This window comes from Odocoileus virginianus, chromosome 27 (assembly GCF_023699985.2).
Source record: "Odocoileus virginianus isolate 20LAN1187 ecotype Illinois chromosome 27, Ovbor_1.2, whole genome shotgun sequence".
Classification (NCBI taxonomy): Eukaryota; Metazoa; Chordata; class Mammalia; order Artiodactyla; family Cervidae; genus Odocoileus; species Odocoileus virginianus.
In genome coordinates this window covers 12226810-12245443 of record NC_069700.1, presented here as the reverse complement: position 1 = coordinate 12245443, position 18634 = coordinate 12226810, and the positions used below count along the sequence as shown (strand labels likewise).

General features: G+C 43.0%; 1 protein-coding gene across 2 annotated transcripts in view; it reads left to right on the top strand.

Annotated features, from left to right (window-relative positions):
• The window catches only part of MBOAT1 (membrane bound O-acyltransferase domain containing 1), a 107965-nt gene that overhangs the window by 74044 nt on the left and 15287 nt on the right, over positions 1-18634 (top strand). For both annotated transcript variants that reach the window (XM_070456200.1, XM_070456201.1), the window contains exons 5-9: positions 4635-4690; positions 7195-7249; positions 9213-9396; positions 11433-11625; positions 16863-16966. In XM_070456200.1, coding sequence (XP_070312301.1) covers positions 4635-4690; positions 7195-7249; positions 9213-9396; positions 11433-11625; positions 16863-16966 — 592 coding nt within the window. The remainder of the gene's footprint in view (positions 1-4634; positions 4691-7194; positions 7250-9212; positions 9397-11432; positions 11626-16862; positions 16967-18634) is intronic.

Genomic DNA, 18634 nt, shown 5'->3' with positions numbered 1-18634 from the left:
CCCTCTGGCCCCTGAGACGGAGAGGAAAGGAGGGGGCTGAGGTCTTGGACTACAGTGCAGTTCTAGTAATATTTCAGCGAGTTCAGTGATAAGTCCTCGAGCTCGAATCCCCAGCTGAGGAGCACCATACCGGGCCTGGAGGGTCCTGCTGGGTACCCAGCTGTGCTCAGTCATTGCCTGGACACAGCCTCAGGAGGCGTGGGCTCAGCACCAGCAAGGCGGTGGAACCATAGGATGTAGCTGGAGCCAGTGAATTACGCATCCCCAGCAGCCAATCAGAGAGCTGCTTTCTCAGCCCATTGTTTCTGTGAATAGATACGAAACGCTTTGCTGAACATGTGTCTCATTGTGGATTACATCGAATCCAACCCCAGGTAAAGGAAAAGAAATGTTACATTTCTTAAAATTTTTTTTTTTAATTTTATATTAGAGTGTGGTTGATGGGCAGTGTTGTTAGTTTCAGGTGTATAGCAAAGTGATTCAATGATAAATATGTATCCTTTTTTCAAATTCTTTTCCCATTTAGGTTATTACAAAATAGTGTTCCCTGTGCAATACAGTAGGTCCTTGTTGGTTTCTATTTTAATTATAGCATTGTGTACATGTACATCCAAAACTCCCAATCTATCCTCCCCACCCCACACCTCATTTTTCCCCACTGGTAACCATATTCATTTTCTAAGCCTATGAATCTGTTTCTGTTTTGTAAATAAGTTCATCTGTATCAACTTTTTAAGATTCTACATATAAGTGATATGATATTTGTGTTTCTCTGACTTAATTCACTTAGTTTGATCATGTCCATGTTCTTCCATGTTGTTGCAAATGGCATAATTTCATTCTTTTTAATGGCTGAGTAATATTCCATTGTATATATGTACCATATGTTCTTTATCCATCCATCTGTCTTCTGTAGAGAGAAGGGCAAGTTAATTCTGTGACACATTTTCTTTATGGATATATCAATATTATAGGCCCTTTAAAAATGAAGTTATAAATTAAATGTAGAAACTCGGTTTGCAAATTGCATGGTCATCAGAATGTGTGTCTCAGAATACAAAAAAAATTGTGCTGGGCCCTGGTGGCTCAGAGGTTAAAGTGTCTGCCTCCAATGCGGGAGACCCAGGTTAGGGAAGACCTGGGTCGGGAAGATCCCCTGGAGAAGGAAATAGTAACCCACTCCAGTACTCTTGCCTGGAGAATCCCATGGACGGAGGAGCCTGGTGGGCTACAGTCCACGGGGTCACAAAGAGTCGGACACAGCTGAGCGACTTCACTCATTTCACTTGTGTAAAGAAGGCTGGGAGCTTAGGTCCTATTCCCGATTCCTCAGAGTTAGAGTCTTACAGGACAAAAAGGCTTTGGGGAAAAAAAGGACATGTTTGGCAACTACTTGGAATGTGATGCTTAGGATGAGTCCCTTTCAAGATAAATGGCCCTTGGCATCTGTTATACATTCTGGGTTAGAAGTCTGGTAGAATATCAAGAAGACAAGCTGTGAGGTTATATTGGTCTATAAGGCCAAATTGCTCTTATAGAAAGTTTTGATGTAGTCCTTATTTTAGGACCCAAACCTCCATCTTCTGGAAGCAGTTTTTTTTTTTTTTTTTTCTCACTATATAACAGTGTGATCAAAATCAGTGTCAGCTGTGAGCTGTCTTATTGCCCTAGAGTGACCACTCTGGGGGCCCCCTGTCCACCCCCGTCCCCGGAGAGCAAGCCGCCCCTCCCTCCCACAGGCAGACCACTCACTTCCCCTGCTCTTCGCCTCTCACAGTGTGAGGACTCTGGTTTCAAATGGTGGTGGGGGGGCTTTTGCAAATAAGATATAAAGTTGGGTGTAGGTGTTAAGATTTCAAAGGGCCTTTGTTGACATGCTCTTTAAAATAGTGTATCTTCTTAGTTTATCCTGGTAGTTTGAAATATTACATGCTTACTCTTTTAAGGCGATGGAAATGGGAACCAGAGGAGTTAAAGAAGAAAATGACCTCACAGAGAGGGGGCTGAGTACAGCAGACGCATTAGCTTTGGCCTAAGGATGCTTCGTGTCCACTCGCATCCTCGCACACCCGGGCCTGGCCTGAGCTCAGGGCCCGGAGGCTGTACTGCATATCGCGGATGCAGTCACAGGACAGAGACCAAGCCTCAGCTTTGTATGTAAATGAGCCCTCAGAACAGATGGGGTAGAGATGGCAAGTTCAGAAAGAAGCCGTGAGGATGGAGGTCAGAAAACCACGCTAAACTTACAAGGTTTAGCGGGAGGTATGATAGTTGGGCGGTGAGATTTTATCTTGTCTTATGGGGCAAGAATAGAGCTATTAAAGGTACTGAGCTAGACCAGATGATTAGAAAAACCAAACTGCAGCTTTATTGAGATATAATTCACGTACCATACAATTCATCCATTTGAAGGACACAATTCAGCAGGTTTTAGCATGTATGCAGAGTGAATTTAGAGTGTAACCATTTACAGTAGTTAATTTTACATTTTCATCACCCTCCTACCCAAAGAAACTTGTGTGCATTAACTATCACTGCTTATTTCCTCCCTTTCCCTAGTCTTGGGCAACCAGCAGTCTATTTCATTTCTCTATAGATTTGCCTCTTCTAGGCATTTTACGTAAATGGAATCATATAATATGTGGCCATTGAGGTCTGGCTCCTTTCACTTAGCATAATGGTGTCAAGGTCTGTCCATACTGTAGCATGTAGCAGTGCTTCATTGTTTCTATTGAATTATTGAATGTTCTGTTGGATGGACACGTGTGTGTGTGTGTGTGTGTGTGACTGTCTGCTGTGCTCAGTCGTGGCTGACTCTTTGTGACCCCACAGACTGTAGCCCGCCAGGCTCCTCTGTCTAGCGAATGTTACAGGCAAGAGTACTGGAGTGGGTTGCTATTTCCTCCTCCAGGGGATTTTCCTGGCCCAGGGATCAAACCCACATCTCCTGCATTGTAGGCAGATTCTTTACTGCTGAGCCTACCAGGGAAGCCCTGGATGGACATATCACATTTTATTTGTCCATCAGTTGATGAGAAAGAAAAATATGTCTACACATAGACTTGTACATACATGTTCAGAACAACACTATTAAAACAGCCTGAAAGGAATGATACAAACACCCATCAACTAATGAATGGATAAATAAAATGTATTTATATAACATTTGGGTTATTTGGGTTGTTCCTTTTGGGCTGTTTTGAATAATGTTGCTCTGAACATGTATGTACAAGTTTATGTATAGACACATCATGGGTATATACCTAGGAGTGGAATTGCTTGGTCATATGGTTAATTCTATGTCTAACTTTTTGAGAAACTGGCAGAGTGCTTTTCAAGCAGCACTCTGCTTGAAATATTCCCACCAGTAAGGTATGGGGGTTCCAGTTCTCCGCCTTGTGGCCAAAACCACCTGTCTTTTTGATTCTGGTCATCCTAGTGCTTGTCAAGTGGTGTCTCATGGTTTTGATTTGTGTTTCTCTGATGGTTGATGACAGTGGAACATCTTTTCATGTGTTTATTCACCACTTGTATATCTTTTCTTTAAGATCAATGTCCATTCAGAGCCTTTGGCCATTTAAACTGGTTATTTTTGTCTTTTTATTTTCAACTTGGAAGAGTTCTTTGTGTAGTCTAATACAGGTTCTTTAGCAGATATATGATTTTCACATATGTTTGTATATTCTGTGAAATGTCTTTTCACTTTTTTTGATGGTGTGTGTACTTTGAAGCACAAAACATTTAAGTCTTAATGACATCCATTTAATCTGTTTTCTTTCTCTTTGTTACCTGTGCTTTTGGTGTTATCTGAAAGGCTGTTGCCACATTGAAGGCCATGAAGACTTATGCCTGTGTTTTCTTGTAAGAGTTTTGTAGTTTTAGCTCTTACATTTAGACCTTTGAACCATTTTTAGTTACTTTCAGTATGCTTTTTATGTGGCTGTCTAGTTGTCCCATCACTATTTGTTGAAAGACTATTCTTGCCTCCATTGAACTATCTTGGCACCCTTGTTGATATGGGTGTCACTTCTTAAGATTTTTTTTCCCCTCAAATTAAGATTGTTGCTATTTTAGGTCACTGAATGCTTTATTTACAGGAAGCTACATTTTACAAATGTATTTTTTTTTCTTTACTATGTGTGCATGGAAGAATTGCCTTTAAATAGGACAAACCATGTTAGACCATATTAGGATGAAGAAACCAAAAAATATACCCATCCAGGTGGAACCAGGGCACTGGATCGGGTGTTTCCCAGAGTAGTGCTGCTTGTACTTAAACGTGCATTTGAATTCCATGGAGATCTTGTTAAAATTCAGGTTCTCATTTTCTGGTTGGGGTTGGAGCATGAGCTTCAGCATTTCAGACAAGCTCCAGGAGATGCTGGCAATGTTGGTCCTGGAACTTAGCTTCGAGTCAAAATACGAGAGAGACTTTTCAGGGTGATCTTGCTGTTCACTTGTTCTCTGTACTTATTTAAGGTGATTTGGAAGGGGAAAAAATGTTTTGAATTCCATGGTTTTTGTATTTTACTTAATAACCTTCACGGTGAGAAACTACCAGGACCAGAGCTGGAAAAAACATTTTCTCCCGTGGCGATGTGGCCAGTCTTCATTATTTTCTATCTTCCTTTTAGGCCTCTGATGATTGTTACTCAGAAGATCACAACCTTGGCATTCCAAGTTCATGACGGTAAGAACAGCAGCCCTCCTTTTGGGTCTAAGAGTGAGCTTGACCTTCAGAGTTCTTCTTTTCCACTGTATACACAGCCTAAAGTTTAGACAAGGGCTGGCAGATCTTGTTATATGTTGTAAAAAAAAAATTTTTTTGCAACTCAGATTAATCATAGCTTTTTACTTTCCCAGCCGTGACCTACCACTCCACTGCTGAATCTGTAGCCTTTGCTGAAACATTTGCATCGGGAACAGTGGGTTTTCAGTTTAGCTTTATGATGTTTTAAATTACAGTTAATTTTGTGGTACTCTCTGCCCTTGATTTCCAAATCTTTCCAGAAGAAATGTCATCCTTTGTCCTTTGGGTTCATCTCTGAGAAGCTCAGAAGGTAATAAAAGATGAAACAGCATTGGCTAGTTAAGTTACCTTTTTTTTTTTTTTTTTTGGCTTGGAGAATTATCTAATGAGATTGGCCCAAACCTGTAAAAAGCTGGCAAGAGGAAGAATCTTCTGTTTGTCTAAAAACTGAACATTTTCTTCACTTGGGCCTTTCTTGATAATGGCCAGAAAGTATGATTATTTCCAGTGTTAACAATGGGTTCCAGGAAAGGAGGGTGGCGCTTCTAGCCCGGAGGAAGGTCTCAATATGGGCTTAAGAGATGCAGGTGCGATTAGTAAGGATGTCTTCTTTGGGTTTGTAGGGCTGTAACAAATGCTTTCCGATTGTTGAAACTTCTTTATGTGTTGACAGATTGGGAAGATTTAGTCCCCACTAGCGAGTCTTCTTGTTTTTCCTTAAAGCTTGAGAACTGATTTAATTTCATTTTGACCCTGTTTATTCCCAGTTCATACTTGGTGATTAGTCATTCTCTAGAGAACTGAGTAATTTTATTCTACACTGACCAGCTAATCCGGGTCTGCTCAGAACCCAGGGTTTCGCAGGACAGGAGATATTTAGTGCCCCAATTGGCAAAGTCCTGGGCAAAATGGAGTGAGTTGGTCAATGTTTTTGTACCTGAGAACCATTTGATTGTAGTTATAGACTCATAGTAGCGCCATAAGTCAATAAGCTAAAATCAATTTAAATGCTGAGATTGCTGGAGTGGGTAGCCTATCCCTTCTCCAGCAGATCTTCCCGACCCAGGAATCGAACCTGGGTCTCCTGTGTTACACACGGATTCTTTACCAACTGAACTATCAGGGAAGCCCTCCTTAGATTGCCAGAGCTGGACTATTTGATGAGATCTTAGAAAAAAGTGAGTGTGATTTTGTTTAATCAACATTCCTTCTTGCTTTTGTTTTTAATACATAGGCTTTTTGCCTGAATTTACTTTTTAAAGCATTCTCAGTTTACCCTGTTTTTTGTTTTTAGAATATCCCTTACATGCAGCAAAATGTTTATTTGCCTTTTTTTCTTTCTTGTGTGTGGGAGGAACAAGTAAATTCCAGAAACACTCTGCCTTCTCTTAGGCATGTTTTTGAGTTGTGTTGGTGGTTGTTGACCATAATCTGTCTTAGCTAAATATACAGTTTTAAAGTTGAATTCTTTTGCTTTTAAGATGACAGTTTGGTTTCCATGACTGTAAGTTAACATACGCATTTTCTAGGAGGCACAAGTGTGACTTGGTTGGGAGTTCTGGCATGGGTGCGTTTTAAGAGAAGAAAAACCTCCTGATAATTCTTTGGTGTTTTCCCTGCATTCAGGGTTACATTTCCTGTTTTTTTTTTCCTTTGCAAGAGGAAAGTCCCCTATTCGTTTCCCACTCCATTCCATTCTCAGTGTCTAGCAGGTGTCTGTATGAGCATAATCTGGTTGGCAGTTAGCAAGCGCAGGCAGCAAAGGGAGCCTGTGTCTCACGTAGCAGTGAAAACCTTAGCGTGGTAAGGAGCATATGCAGTGTAGATCCCTGTTCATCCTGGCAAATTAAATAAGGGTAACCTCCGAATCCTCCCCTCTTCCTAAGAACCTATAAAGACTTTCCTCCTCACTCATGTACTTATAAGCAGCCCAACACATATATATGGAATTTAGAAAGATGGTAATGATAACCCTGTATGCAAGACAGCAAAAGAGACACAGATGTATAGAACAGACTTTTGGACTCTGTGGGAGAAGGCGAGGGTGGGATGGTTTGGGAGAATGGCATTGAAACATGTGTATTATCCTATGTGAAACAGATCGCCAGTCCAGGTTCGACGCATGAGACAGGGTTGCTCAGGGCTGGTGCACTGGGATGACCCTGAGGGGTGGGATGGGGAAGAAGGTGGGAGGGGGGTTCAGGATGGGGAGCACATGTACACCCATGGCTGATTCATGTCAATATATGGCAAAACCAATACAATATTGTGAGGTAGTTAGCCTCTAATTAAATAAATTTTAAAAAAAAGGAAAACAAAGACTCTTTATGACTGATGAAATAAAAATGAATCATTTCTTTCAAATGAGTTTTTATCAGCCTCTTTTAGGATGTAGTGATCTACTTCACTCAAAATCTCTTATTTCTAAATGTTTCTTTTCATAGGATTAGGTCGAAGGGCTGCAGATCTTTCCAGCGAGCAACATCGACTTGCTGTAAAGTAAGTTTGATGATATAGTCTTGAGCCCTTTGGGCATCAATATTCAGAGCTCTTCCTTGTTTAAATGGATGTAATATTGTTTATGGAATGAAGCTACTGTTGATGGACAATCAGTAGACTGGGTTGTCTACCAGTCTTTGGCTTTTATAAATGGCAAACCATGATAACCTTGTTCATAGGTCATTTTAAATGGATTTGGGTGTAGTTGTGGGATAGGTTTCCTCTATTAAAGGGTCAGTGGCTCTGTAATTTTCTTAGTTTCCCAAGATTCTTCTTCACTGCGGTTGTTCTGCTTATTCCAGGATTATTTTTATTGGGCATGTATCTAGAGTTGGGGGGCGTCCTTAAGAAACACTTATCTGTGCCCATCAGTATGATTATGCTGGCATGAAAAAAGATAGGATATAGGGTTGGAGAGAGAAATATGGGCTGGGCAGGAGGAGGAAGGAGGAGGCTAAAGTTTGAAGGTGGATTTTGGCCAGTGTTGATGTGAAGTAGAGAGGGGGTGGGTGTCAGAGAGGAAGGGAGGCCGTGTAAAGAAGGGAACAGCACTGATAAGGCAGTTGAAATGGCACGTGGGGGAGGGTGGTGCAGCCACGGCGGAGAGTTCCTACCAGAGAGTTCAGTTCAGTCGCTCAGTCGTGTCCGACTCTGCGACCCCATCGACTGCAGCACACCAGGCTTCCCTGTCCATCACCAACTCCTGGAGGCTTGCTCAAACTCATGTCCATCAAGTCGGTGATGCCATCCAACCATCTCATCCTCTGTCATCCCCTTCTCCTCCTGCGTTCAATCTTTCCCAGCATCAGGGTCTTCTCCAGTGAGTCAGGTCTTCACATCAGGTGGCCAAAGTTTTGGAGTTTCAGCTTCAGCATCAGTCCTTCCAATGAACACCAGAATACCAGACAGTAGCAGGAGATAACTGGGATGTATGAGTGAGCGTCCCAGCTACATTTCTTTGTTAAGGAATCGAGACTTGGAAGTGATGGAAAAAGAGCCACCGCGAGAGTCTCATGAACTAACTTCTTTGCTAAGCATCATAGAGGTGTAAACGCTAGAGGGCATAATTCCCGTGACTGGTGAGCCATGCCCCGTGAGGAATCCTTTCCCCACAACTCTGTTGTTAGAAGAACATGCCCTTTGGTACTTATTTTTGCTTTCCAACGTTACGATTTTCAATGAAACTCTACTCAGACAATACCAAAGCACTTCATTTATTTTTGGTTGCGAGACGTATGGGATCAGATTAGTTCCTGGACCAGGGATCAGACAGGCACCCCCTGCATTGGAAGTGCAGTGTCTTAACCACTGGACCACCAAGGGAATCTGAGCCTGCCCTTTAAAATGCCATTAACGCACTAGACACAACTGGTCTCTGCAGTGTTTTCCTGCCACTACCCTTGTCTGTTGGCCAGGACGTCATGCCTGGAGGCCAAAGCAGACAGGAGACTGCTGCCGCAGTAGTTTTGTGTGGCCTCTTCAAGTGGAAACCAGTTCCACCCATCATTTGTTTTGTATTTATTTTGGCAGTTGGGAGGGAGTTTTCCCATCTCACACCATCTCGACCAAGTCACATTAGGCCGGGCTCCCACCCTGCCTGATGTTTATTACCTTCATTTTCTCGGGTGAACATGGACAGACAGCTGAGTTTGCCCAGAAAGAATGTTTGTTCCCCAGCCTCAAGGCTGCCTTTGTCCTGGCCTGGCCCTCCGCGTGTAGAGCTGCAGTTGGCCAGCAGAGGGCGCCATGGAGTGCTGTGCCGTCTCTGAGCCACTCACCTGCTTAAACTTCCTTTCAACTACATTTCTCTCTTAGGTGGGTTTTTAAAGAAACAGAACAAAGAGAGCGTGTAGCATTTAACTAGCTACAGAGACAACACCTGTCTTTACAACAGGCATATTTGCAGATACGAAAGAAAAATCAAAGACTGAAGACTCTTCAACTTTTCACTTTATTTTCGCAGAGCGAAACCCTCCTTTTTGGAATATGTGAGCTACCTTCTCAACTTCATGAGTATCATAGCAGGCCCTTGTAACAATTTCAAGGATTATATAGCCTTCATTGAGGGGAGACACACACACATGAAGTTGCTGGAAGTCAACTGGAAGGAAAAAGGCTTCCACAGTCTGCCAGAACCTTCTCCCACTGTAAGTTTTTTTTTAGTGCCAAGTATTTATCCAGAGGTCTAGAAAATACAGCTTTGCTGCCAGGGCTGATGGTCACTTTTAATTGTTCTAATTAAAAAGCCAAACAGTTTCCAGAAAGCTTAGCCCATAACTTTTCCCCCCTGTTTAAAATATCAACATTGGTATTTATTTGCAGGAGTTCTCCCTGTTGGAGCAACAGGAGTTTATTTCCCAGAGAAGCTCATTGGCTGGAAATATTACAGCAATTAATCTACTTGCCAACCAGCCAGTATTTACTGCCTATGATGTACCTACAATGGTGCTAGTTAATACCTTCAAATGTGTCTTTATGAATAGAAATTCATAGACAGCCAAAGGATACTATGTCATAAATGGTGAAGGGGGAAAGAGTGGGAACCAAAATAAATGTGCTTTTTATTTCAAAGTCTTACTATGGCAAGGGAAACCAGCTTTATACCAGCATGCCTTATAGTCAGTAAGCTTCATCTTATTGACTTGTAGACAGTTGAAGGTGTTTTTTAGAAATAATGTTTTAATTTGAAGTGTATTAATCTCAAATCAGTCAACATGAGGATAACTCATTGAAGTTTGCAAATCTGCTGAACGTATCCAGACCAGATATCCTATATTTAAGGAAAATTTGCAATTAATGGAAAGAATGAGAAACGTTGGAAAGGGAGAAATTGAGGATAATTTAAATATTTATAAAATGCCAGTCAGGCAACATTAAGTATTTGAAAATTTAAATGACTGATGAAACATATGTTTTCTGAGAGTTTTGACACAGTCAGGCCCTCTGCACTTTATGGTGAATCAGAGACCTTTACGACAGAATCGAGGAGGGAGGTCACTGGCTGGGCGTCATCTGAGTAACCACAGGCGCTTATATGCAGGGTCGGTCACAGGAGTTCTGTGTCACATTATTTGGAAAATAATATTATCAGAGAGTCTTCAGGTCACCCTCCAAGGAGACTCTTGCATTTTTGGGCACAGAGAACAGGAAGCTCTGAACTTGCATTTTGGCCAAAGACACATGGATGTGAGGGGCTGGTGCACGCTAGTGGTGAACAGTTAGTTAAGCGTGATGTGCTTTACTGCGAGATGCCGGGAATCCGGCACTGTTCTCAGTTCCTAGTTAAGAGTCCTGCGCTGAAACCCCAAGCCACCCTGTGAGGCAGGCGCTGTTACAAATAAAAGTAGTCTCTTTTATAAAGTTGGGGACTATAATTCTTTGGGTGTTAGCGGACATCCCAGGATGTCAGGGGATCTGGGCAAAATGACTCCATCCAGGGGAGTTGAAAACCTCAGTACATCTCAACCGCAGAGCAGACTGCATGGAGACCATCCGGAAAGGGTCCGTAAGGCTGCCTGCCCAGCCCTGGCTCAGACATGTAGCCACGTGCCCGGAATCCTTCCTAACCAAGCCTCTGTGCTCCTTGCTGGTGACTCAGGCCCATTTCCTTGGCTGTGCCAGCTGCGGGACCAGCAGGCCAGAGGCTCTTTCTTTCTGATGGAAGATGGCCACCCTGTAATGTTACTGCTTTTGCGTATGTTTGGGGGCTTCTCTAATGGCTCAGGCGGTAAAGAATCCGCCTGCAACACAGGAGACCCAGGTTCAATCCCTGGGTCAGAAAGATCCCCTGGAGAAGGAAATTGCAGCCCACTCCAGTATTCTTGCCTGGAGAACCCCATGGACAGAGGAGCCTGGTGGGCTTGCAAAGAGTCGGACCCGACTGAGCAAGTGGTCACTCACTTGGGTAATAAAACCACCTGACCTTTGATGGTAGAATGTGCTGGTAAGAGTTTTCTTTTTTTTAAGATCCATCCCTTCCTGGGGTGTCAGAGGCGTATCCTGCATCTAAATATAGCATGTGCCCATCATCTGAAACTGTGCCCTGAGGAAGAATGCCCTTCATCTAGAGACGATTACCGCAGCATCCATGGAGCAGCTTTATTCTTAGCATGCCTGTGCTGAAATTGTTTTCCACGCACCAGTGTCTCCTGAATAGTTATCCATTCTTCTCCCCCATTTCCAGGGAGCCGTGATGCACAAGCTGTGCATGACCTTGGCATCTCTCCTTTTGTTTCTGACGCTGACGAAGACCTTCCCTGTCACCTCCCTGGCTGACGACTGGTTTGTTCATGAAGCAAACTTTCTGACCCGACTCTGCTATTTATACGTTGTCATGCAAGCCTCCAAGCCCAAGTATTACTTTGCCTGGACATTAGGTGAGTTGGCTGGAGGACGCTGAATACATGAGGAAAAAAATGCTACTCCTTGGAGGGCTTGGCCAGAGCAACATTTGGATCACTTAATCCAAAAAAGAAAAAGTCTGGTGTGTAACGGAAGGCAGTTGAGCCAGGAATCCTGACTCTGTACTTTCCAGGGTAACCCTCCTCTCAATTATCTGTGATAAGGAGAAAAGAAATCCTGGCTATTGTTTAAACCCAGTGCTATTAACAGATGTCAAACCTTGGAAGCTGCTGGGCCTACCCATCAAACTTGGCTATTTAGGGCAATGGAAAGTTAGGGGAAAATTCCAGAATGATCTGGCTTTCTTGTAATTTTTCTGGGTTGTCTGTAATACAGGATACAGGCCGAATTTTACCCATAAGTGTGGTAATTTAGGTTGAACTTCTAAAGAAATGGTTGGTTAAGCTTTATGCCTTAGAAAGAAGCTGATTTCAAGTGATTTTTTTTTTTTAAGGTAGAAAGTTCCACTTAATTGGGTATTATCACAGTTTTCTTTTTCCCCTGTGAGGTAACTTTAGTCAATATTAAGCATTTATATCTTTCCTTTTAAAGACTTTTACACTAGAAAAGTTTAAACCTTTGCTAAGGTGAGCAATAAATCTTCTATTTACATACCAAGAATGGTAAAGTATTTTGATAAAGCATGGTAACCATAGGGAATATCTACTTCACATTTGGAAGACTTTCAGGAAGGGAAGTTTAACACCTTAGCTGCAAGTGACGTGGGGCCTGATGTCAGGAGCAGTGACTTGGTTTATGAAGTCAAGTAGATTATTAAACTCCGTCCGTAGTAGTTAGACCATATTCCATAAGGGTGCAGCCCTTCACTGAATTCTCTCATTTCACACTCTTAAGTTTTTAGCACCTGAATTGTTTGTAACTACTGATTTATTCATTTATCATTTTTTATTGTGGTAAAATATACGTAATGTAAAATTTGCCATTTTAACCACCTATAGTGTGTAACTTAATGGCATTAAGTTTGCTCACAATAATGCAGTCATCACCACCATCCATCTCCAGAACTTTCTCCATCACCTGAAACAGAAACTCTGTCCTTTCAACAAAGCAGTAATCCCCCATTCCTCTTTCTTCCCTGCTCCTGGTCCAAATGATTTTTTAAAGGTCACAGTGTTCAGAGACAAGTGCAGTCCAGTGCAGAATATATGTCACTCTTGACCAGAGAGAGATGTAAGAGCTTTTCCAAAATTTGCTGTGTGGGAAAGTTTGTTCCCGGTCCCATTCAGTTGAATGCAAGGAGTTTTTGTTGAGTACCAGACTGTGTGCTATGAGGAACTCAGAGGTAGGACATCTCAGTCCTCAAGGTCATTGCACTCGGTGGGGCCACAGACACGTATACCCACCAGGCAGTACACCCCCAGAGCTGTGACAGGATGACAGAGGAGATGATGCGTATGGACTGGTCCTTGTCTCCTTGTATCTGATTGCCTTTCCTGCAGATGCTTTATTACTGAAGAGTCATTTCCTTAGTAGGTAGGCATGATGCCTCCTATGGATGGAGCTCTCCTGGGAACACTGAGCGTGTTTTTCTTTGTTAAGTAGACTTTTCCCCTTGCTCCAACCTGGAGAGGGTGTGTGATAGAATCTCTCACTCCTGTCCTAACTTCTGCTTCTTCGCTTTTCTTCCCTTTCTTTCCCTCTTCTTCCTCCCGTTCCTGCTCCCATATTCTGTACCCCAGGGCTTATGGGCTGGCTTCTGGACTAATCGGCTCCTGATTTAAGGAGGAAAGAAAGGCCATTCTGTGGCCTCGTGGGGCAAGTCTAACACGAGGTGGGTTGTGCTGGCGGGAATCTGGGTGGGGAGGCGGTTACAGGGCACAGGGGTGTCCAGCCTCACTCTATTCTTTGTGGAGTGACCCCAGATACTTAGAGAAGAGAAATAACCCTTCCCATGGCTTGCTTTCGCTGTGGACTTACCTCTTTGTCTTTTCTTCCCCACCACCCTTTCTTCATTGTTTTTGGTAGCTTCAGTAGAAATGCTTCCTTAATTTGCATGGCCTCAATTTGAAGTTTGTAATAGTTTAGATTGCATGGGCTGGTCTGAAATTAACCTTTGTATTATTTATGAGTAAAGATGCAATGAATAGTGTAACAGGGAATATTTAAACTGCTTAACCGAATAATTGTTTTATCCAGCTCCTTCAAACACCATTTCCATATAATTGATGTACTAATTATACACAGTTATAAATTTAATCCTTAAAGCTGGCCTCTTGATGAATCTCAGCTGACTTGCACTGTGTACGTCTAGATGTAGTTACCGTTTCTATCGAAAGAATAGAGCTGTTTTCTTTGGACTTAGCATTTGAGGCTAGTGTTTTTTCTCCTACTAATGAGTACTAATTGGTGAGGCTCAATTATAGCCCAGGCTGTGTTCTAAAGATCAAAGATGCCCAAATAGGGGTGTCCAGCGAATTTATCTTCCGTTATATGTTAGGGCCGTGTAGAATGCAAGTGAAGCCAGTTTTGGATTGGTGAACTTAGACATTCTAACTGCTCTAAGGCAAGAACAGTCTTGGATAAAAGGTGGCAGGATGCACTAAGGGGAGCAGAGAATTCCAACCATGTATAAATGCGGCAGTTCTGAGTCACCTCTTCTGGTTCTTACATTTATCTTTCAGATGGCTCCTAGCCAATATCAGGCTGGTGGAATCAGAATTTTACCACCTGAGTGATCTTTTCTTTTTTTTTTTTGATGTGGACCATTTTTATAGTTTTTATTGTGTTTGTTACAGTATTGCATTGGTTTTATGTTTTGGTTTTTTTGAGCTGAAGGCATGTGGGATCTTGGCTCCCCACCCAGGGAATCGAACCTGCATTGGAAGGCGAAGTCGTAACCACTGGCCCACCAGGGAAGTCCTGCACGCCTGGCGGGACTGCGTGATCTTAATGTTAACGTCACTCAGCTTTAGCTGCCTTACTAACAAGATGGGGGTGGCAGTAATAATGATGATGGTGGCAGCTAACCATTCTTGAATGTTGACTTCGGCCAGGCCCTGTATTATGCACTCTACATATATTCAATTTGGTTTAATCCTTTCAACATCCCTTTAAAATAGGTACAGTGTGGTACAATGGTAATATAGGTACAATGTTATGACATCCACTCATGAGAACAGTTTCCTAGAAGTTAGACAGCTCTCCCAAGGCTGTGAATTGACCCCGCTCCCAAGTGGAGAAAGGAACCCAAGATATCACCATTCCCACGACGATGGTAGTGTGAGCCACCATCTTCACACCATTGTGAGCGTTAAATGAGAAATGTCTGTGGAATGCTTTTCAGAATCCTGGGGAAATATTTAAGGACCAAAAAAAAAAAATTGTTATTCTTCTGTGTGTGTTAGATCTGAGGCTGGAGCCGGGACAGGGCATGCCTGGATTGCTGTGCTGATCCCAGCACCGTCAGCCCAGCCCTCGGGAGCGTGTCCTCCCCTGGTTTTGTTTAATTCTGTGCTTCACTGTTTGTGCCCACACAGTGTAAATTCGTGGTCTCTTAGCTGCTGCACCCTGGCTGTGTCGTCCTCCTCTTCCACCGAATTTCCCTCCAGTCTGCATGGGAGGAAGAGATTTCGGGACTCCTTTCTTTCCTCCCTTCTCTGAAATAAACCAGATATTTTACAGTAAAGCTAAGCGTAAGATAAGCAGTTTTAAGTCATCAACAATGCCAAAAGGAAAGCAGGCCAACTTCGAGGGGGTGGTTTTTCTTCCCACTGGCCCTTCAGAAGTCCGACGTGAGTTGGACCTGAACTCCCCTAGAAACGGAATGACCAAAGCTATGGGAAGGGTTTCTCTGACATCTTCCCCAGATGTCAGGCTCTCCAACTTCATTAGTTTGATTTTTTATGTTTATAGCAGCTTTATTCATAACTGTCAAAAGTTGGAAGCAGGCATCAAGTAAGTACATTTGCTGCTTTTTTATTTGTTCTCTGTAGAGTGCTTTATTAAGTTAAACAAGCTCTCTTCTCTGCACAGGTTTAGGGGTTTTGATGAGGGGATGTTGTTTGTTTTTCATTAGGAAAAGATGAATTCTATGCAATGTCATCTCTGTATCTGTTAATATGACCATATTTTTCTGTTAAAAAGCTCATTTGATTATTTTTAAGGAACTATTCTAACAGTAAACTTGAAAGAAGATATCTTGGCCATCATAATACAAGTGTGTTGATTTCATCAGGTCTCTCTTTGAGTGTAAAAAATATCATCAAGGAACTGATTAGAAATGAAATACAGCAGGGGGACAGTTTCACAGAGTTCAGTGAAGTCAAGTGAAGGTGGACACAGGAGCCTTTAGACTGACTTTGTGGGTAGGGTGGCTTTGGTCATTGCATCCACGTGTGGCCTCTTTGGCGGGCTTCCCAGGTGGAGCTCATGGTAAAGAACCCGCCTACCAATGCAGAAGACATAAGAGATGTGGGTTTGATCCCTGGGTCAGGAAGATCCCCTGGAGAAGGGCATGGCAACCCACTCCAATCTTCTTGCCTGGAGAATCCCACAGACAGAGGAGCCTGGTGGGCTACAGTCCATGGGGTAGCAAAGAGTCATACACTGACTGAAGTGACTTAGCATATATGCATGTGGCCTTTATGGCAGCTGCCTCCAAATTCACAGCTCTGGTACTATTCTTTGTCATAAGTTCTAAGTTGTTCTAACTGTATCTTGGCCATCCCAACTGATAATGACGTGTCATGTTTAACATGTCCAGAATGAGCTTCAGTTTCTCTTTCAGAGCTGCTTCTCTTCCAGATGTGATGCTATCGATAGCCTGTCTCCTACCATCTTTAATGACAGCTCTTGGATGGAGTTCCCTCTCTTCTGAGCTTATATGTAAATAATTCCACCTTTTTCCCTTTCCCCCCTTATATCTAGTTGGCCTCTAAATCTTGATGTTTCTTTGTTTTGTTTCTTCATTTCTTTTTCTCATTCTGCACATTCTGTGAGCATCTTCCTTCTTACTTAGCAGGTGCTCATGAAATGCTAGTGAATGAATAGAAATGAATGAATAAAAGTTGACGTCAAGAGCCAAAACTCTTTTAGTAGTACCAGGAGATCCTGTAAATTTATTTTGGTTTCTTACTCAAGGAAACTGCAGCCATCTCTCTTACTCTTAAAGCTAGACAGATATTTAGTTATCTTTGAAAGCAGCAATGTGACTTTTGTCCCACATCCTAATGTGTTGTTTTAAAAACCATAGCTGATGCAGTGAATAATGCAGCTGGCTTTGGGTTCAGCGGAGTGGATAAGAATGGAAATTTCTCTTGGGATCTGCTTTCTAACCTAAACATCTGGAAAATTGAGGTGAGTGTATCGTGCTTTTGAATGACGCTGCCATTGTGAATACAGCAAACGGTGTGCTGTGAGTGTGATATACATGGGAGGTCCTCGTTAGTGTCCAGGAAAAAGCCACTATCAGGGAATGCTGGCTCCAGCAGTCTCTGAAACATTCTGTATCTCAGAACTGTCTTCCTTATATATATATATATATTTTTTTTTTTTTAAGGTACCTACTTTCTTGGCATTATTAATGGTTCTAGTTATAATGACACATGGAAAGCCTGCCAAATATCCAGGAAAATCTTTTTGTTGTATCAACTAGAAAGTACATTTTCATGTCATTTTCTCTTGTTGACATTCTCCTTTCCTAAAGATACAGACTAGCATTGTATTGCCAGTGCTCTCTGGGGTTCCTTTGGAAACATTTATAATGCATCTGCTTTTAAGAATTGCAACAGTGCACAGCTTTTAGGCCTCTAGAATTAGAGTGGTGTTTTCTCTTTCGCTGGCTTTGTTCTTGGACCACAGTTCTCGGTGTTATCATTTCCATCTCTAGAGGTGATCTCTGTGGGGCCCCATCCTTCTTGATATCCTCAGCGTTGTCATCCCTCAGAGCTGAAGGGAATGCCAAGCCTCTGGCTGTTTTCCTCCTTGCAGCCGGAGGGCGTGATTCTCAACACACAGAAGTGCTGGTTCTCCAGCCAAGAGACCCACGGGTGCTGTTGGCTGTGCCACTGGAGATTCTAGGCAGAAAGAGGATGTCCGTGTGGGGCAGGAGGCCCGGGAGGTGGAGACTGACCCCCCGCCAGCCACATTCGGTGGGAACAAGGCCTCAGGGAGGCCTGGGCGCAGCCTCCACCTTCTTGATAGCTGGGGCTTCTCTTCCTTTGAATGGACACGATCCAGCCTCCAGAACGACCTCTCTCTCTTGTTTTTCTATGTAGATGATGTCAGAGAGCAACGCGTTATGACTTTCCTCCCCTTTCCCACTAAAATTCTCGTCACCCTCAAAACTCTCGGACCGCGGCTGGCTGCTTTGGCATGCTGAGGGTAAATGGGCCTTCAGGGTGGGTCCCCTGGACCTCCTGCTGCCCACCAACCCCTCCACTGCGGCCCTGAGGACAGAGCCGTCTCACTGTGCGCGTGTGTTCTGATGATAGAACACCAGGAGGAGAAAGTTTGTATTTCCGGTGAAGCTGATATACAGCCAGGAGCTAAGTAGGACTACCAAAGAAGTCTGATTGAAGTTAGGCACTTTTGGATCTGTGTGGATAGCATTTCATTAGCCACGGAAGATGGCTAAATGGATAAATAAAACTCCTTAGGGCAGCGGTCCTCACCGGGGACCAGTTTCATGGAAGACACTTTTTTCCTGGACCAGGGGCAGGGAATGGTTTTAGGGTGATTCAAGCTCATTACATCTATTGTGCGCCTCACATCTATCATTATTACATCAGCTCCACCTCAGATCATCCGGCATTAGATCCTGGAGGTTGGAGACCCCTGCCTTAGGGTTTTGAAACTAAAAGCTCGTAGTAGAGAAACCTGTCTGTCCATCTTTGATGCATTCTCCCTCTTCCTCCATTCCTTCTAAACATATTACATTAGGCCAATGTGTGGCCTAAAATTTTTCTTATGGTTAAAACAGAAAACAGTGACATCTACATTTTCCAACTTCATTAGGAATTCTAG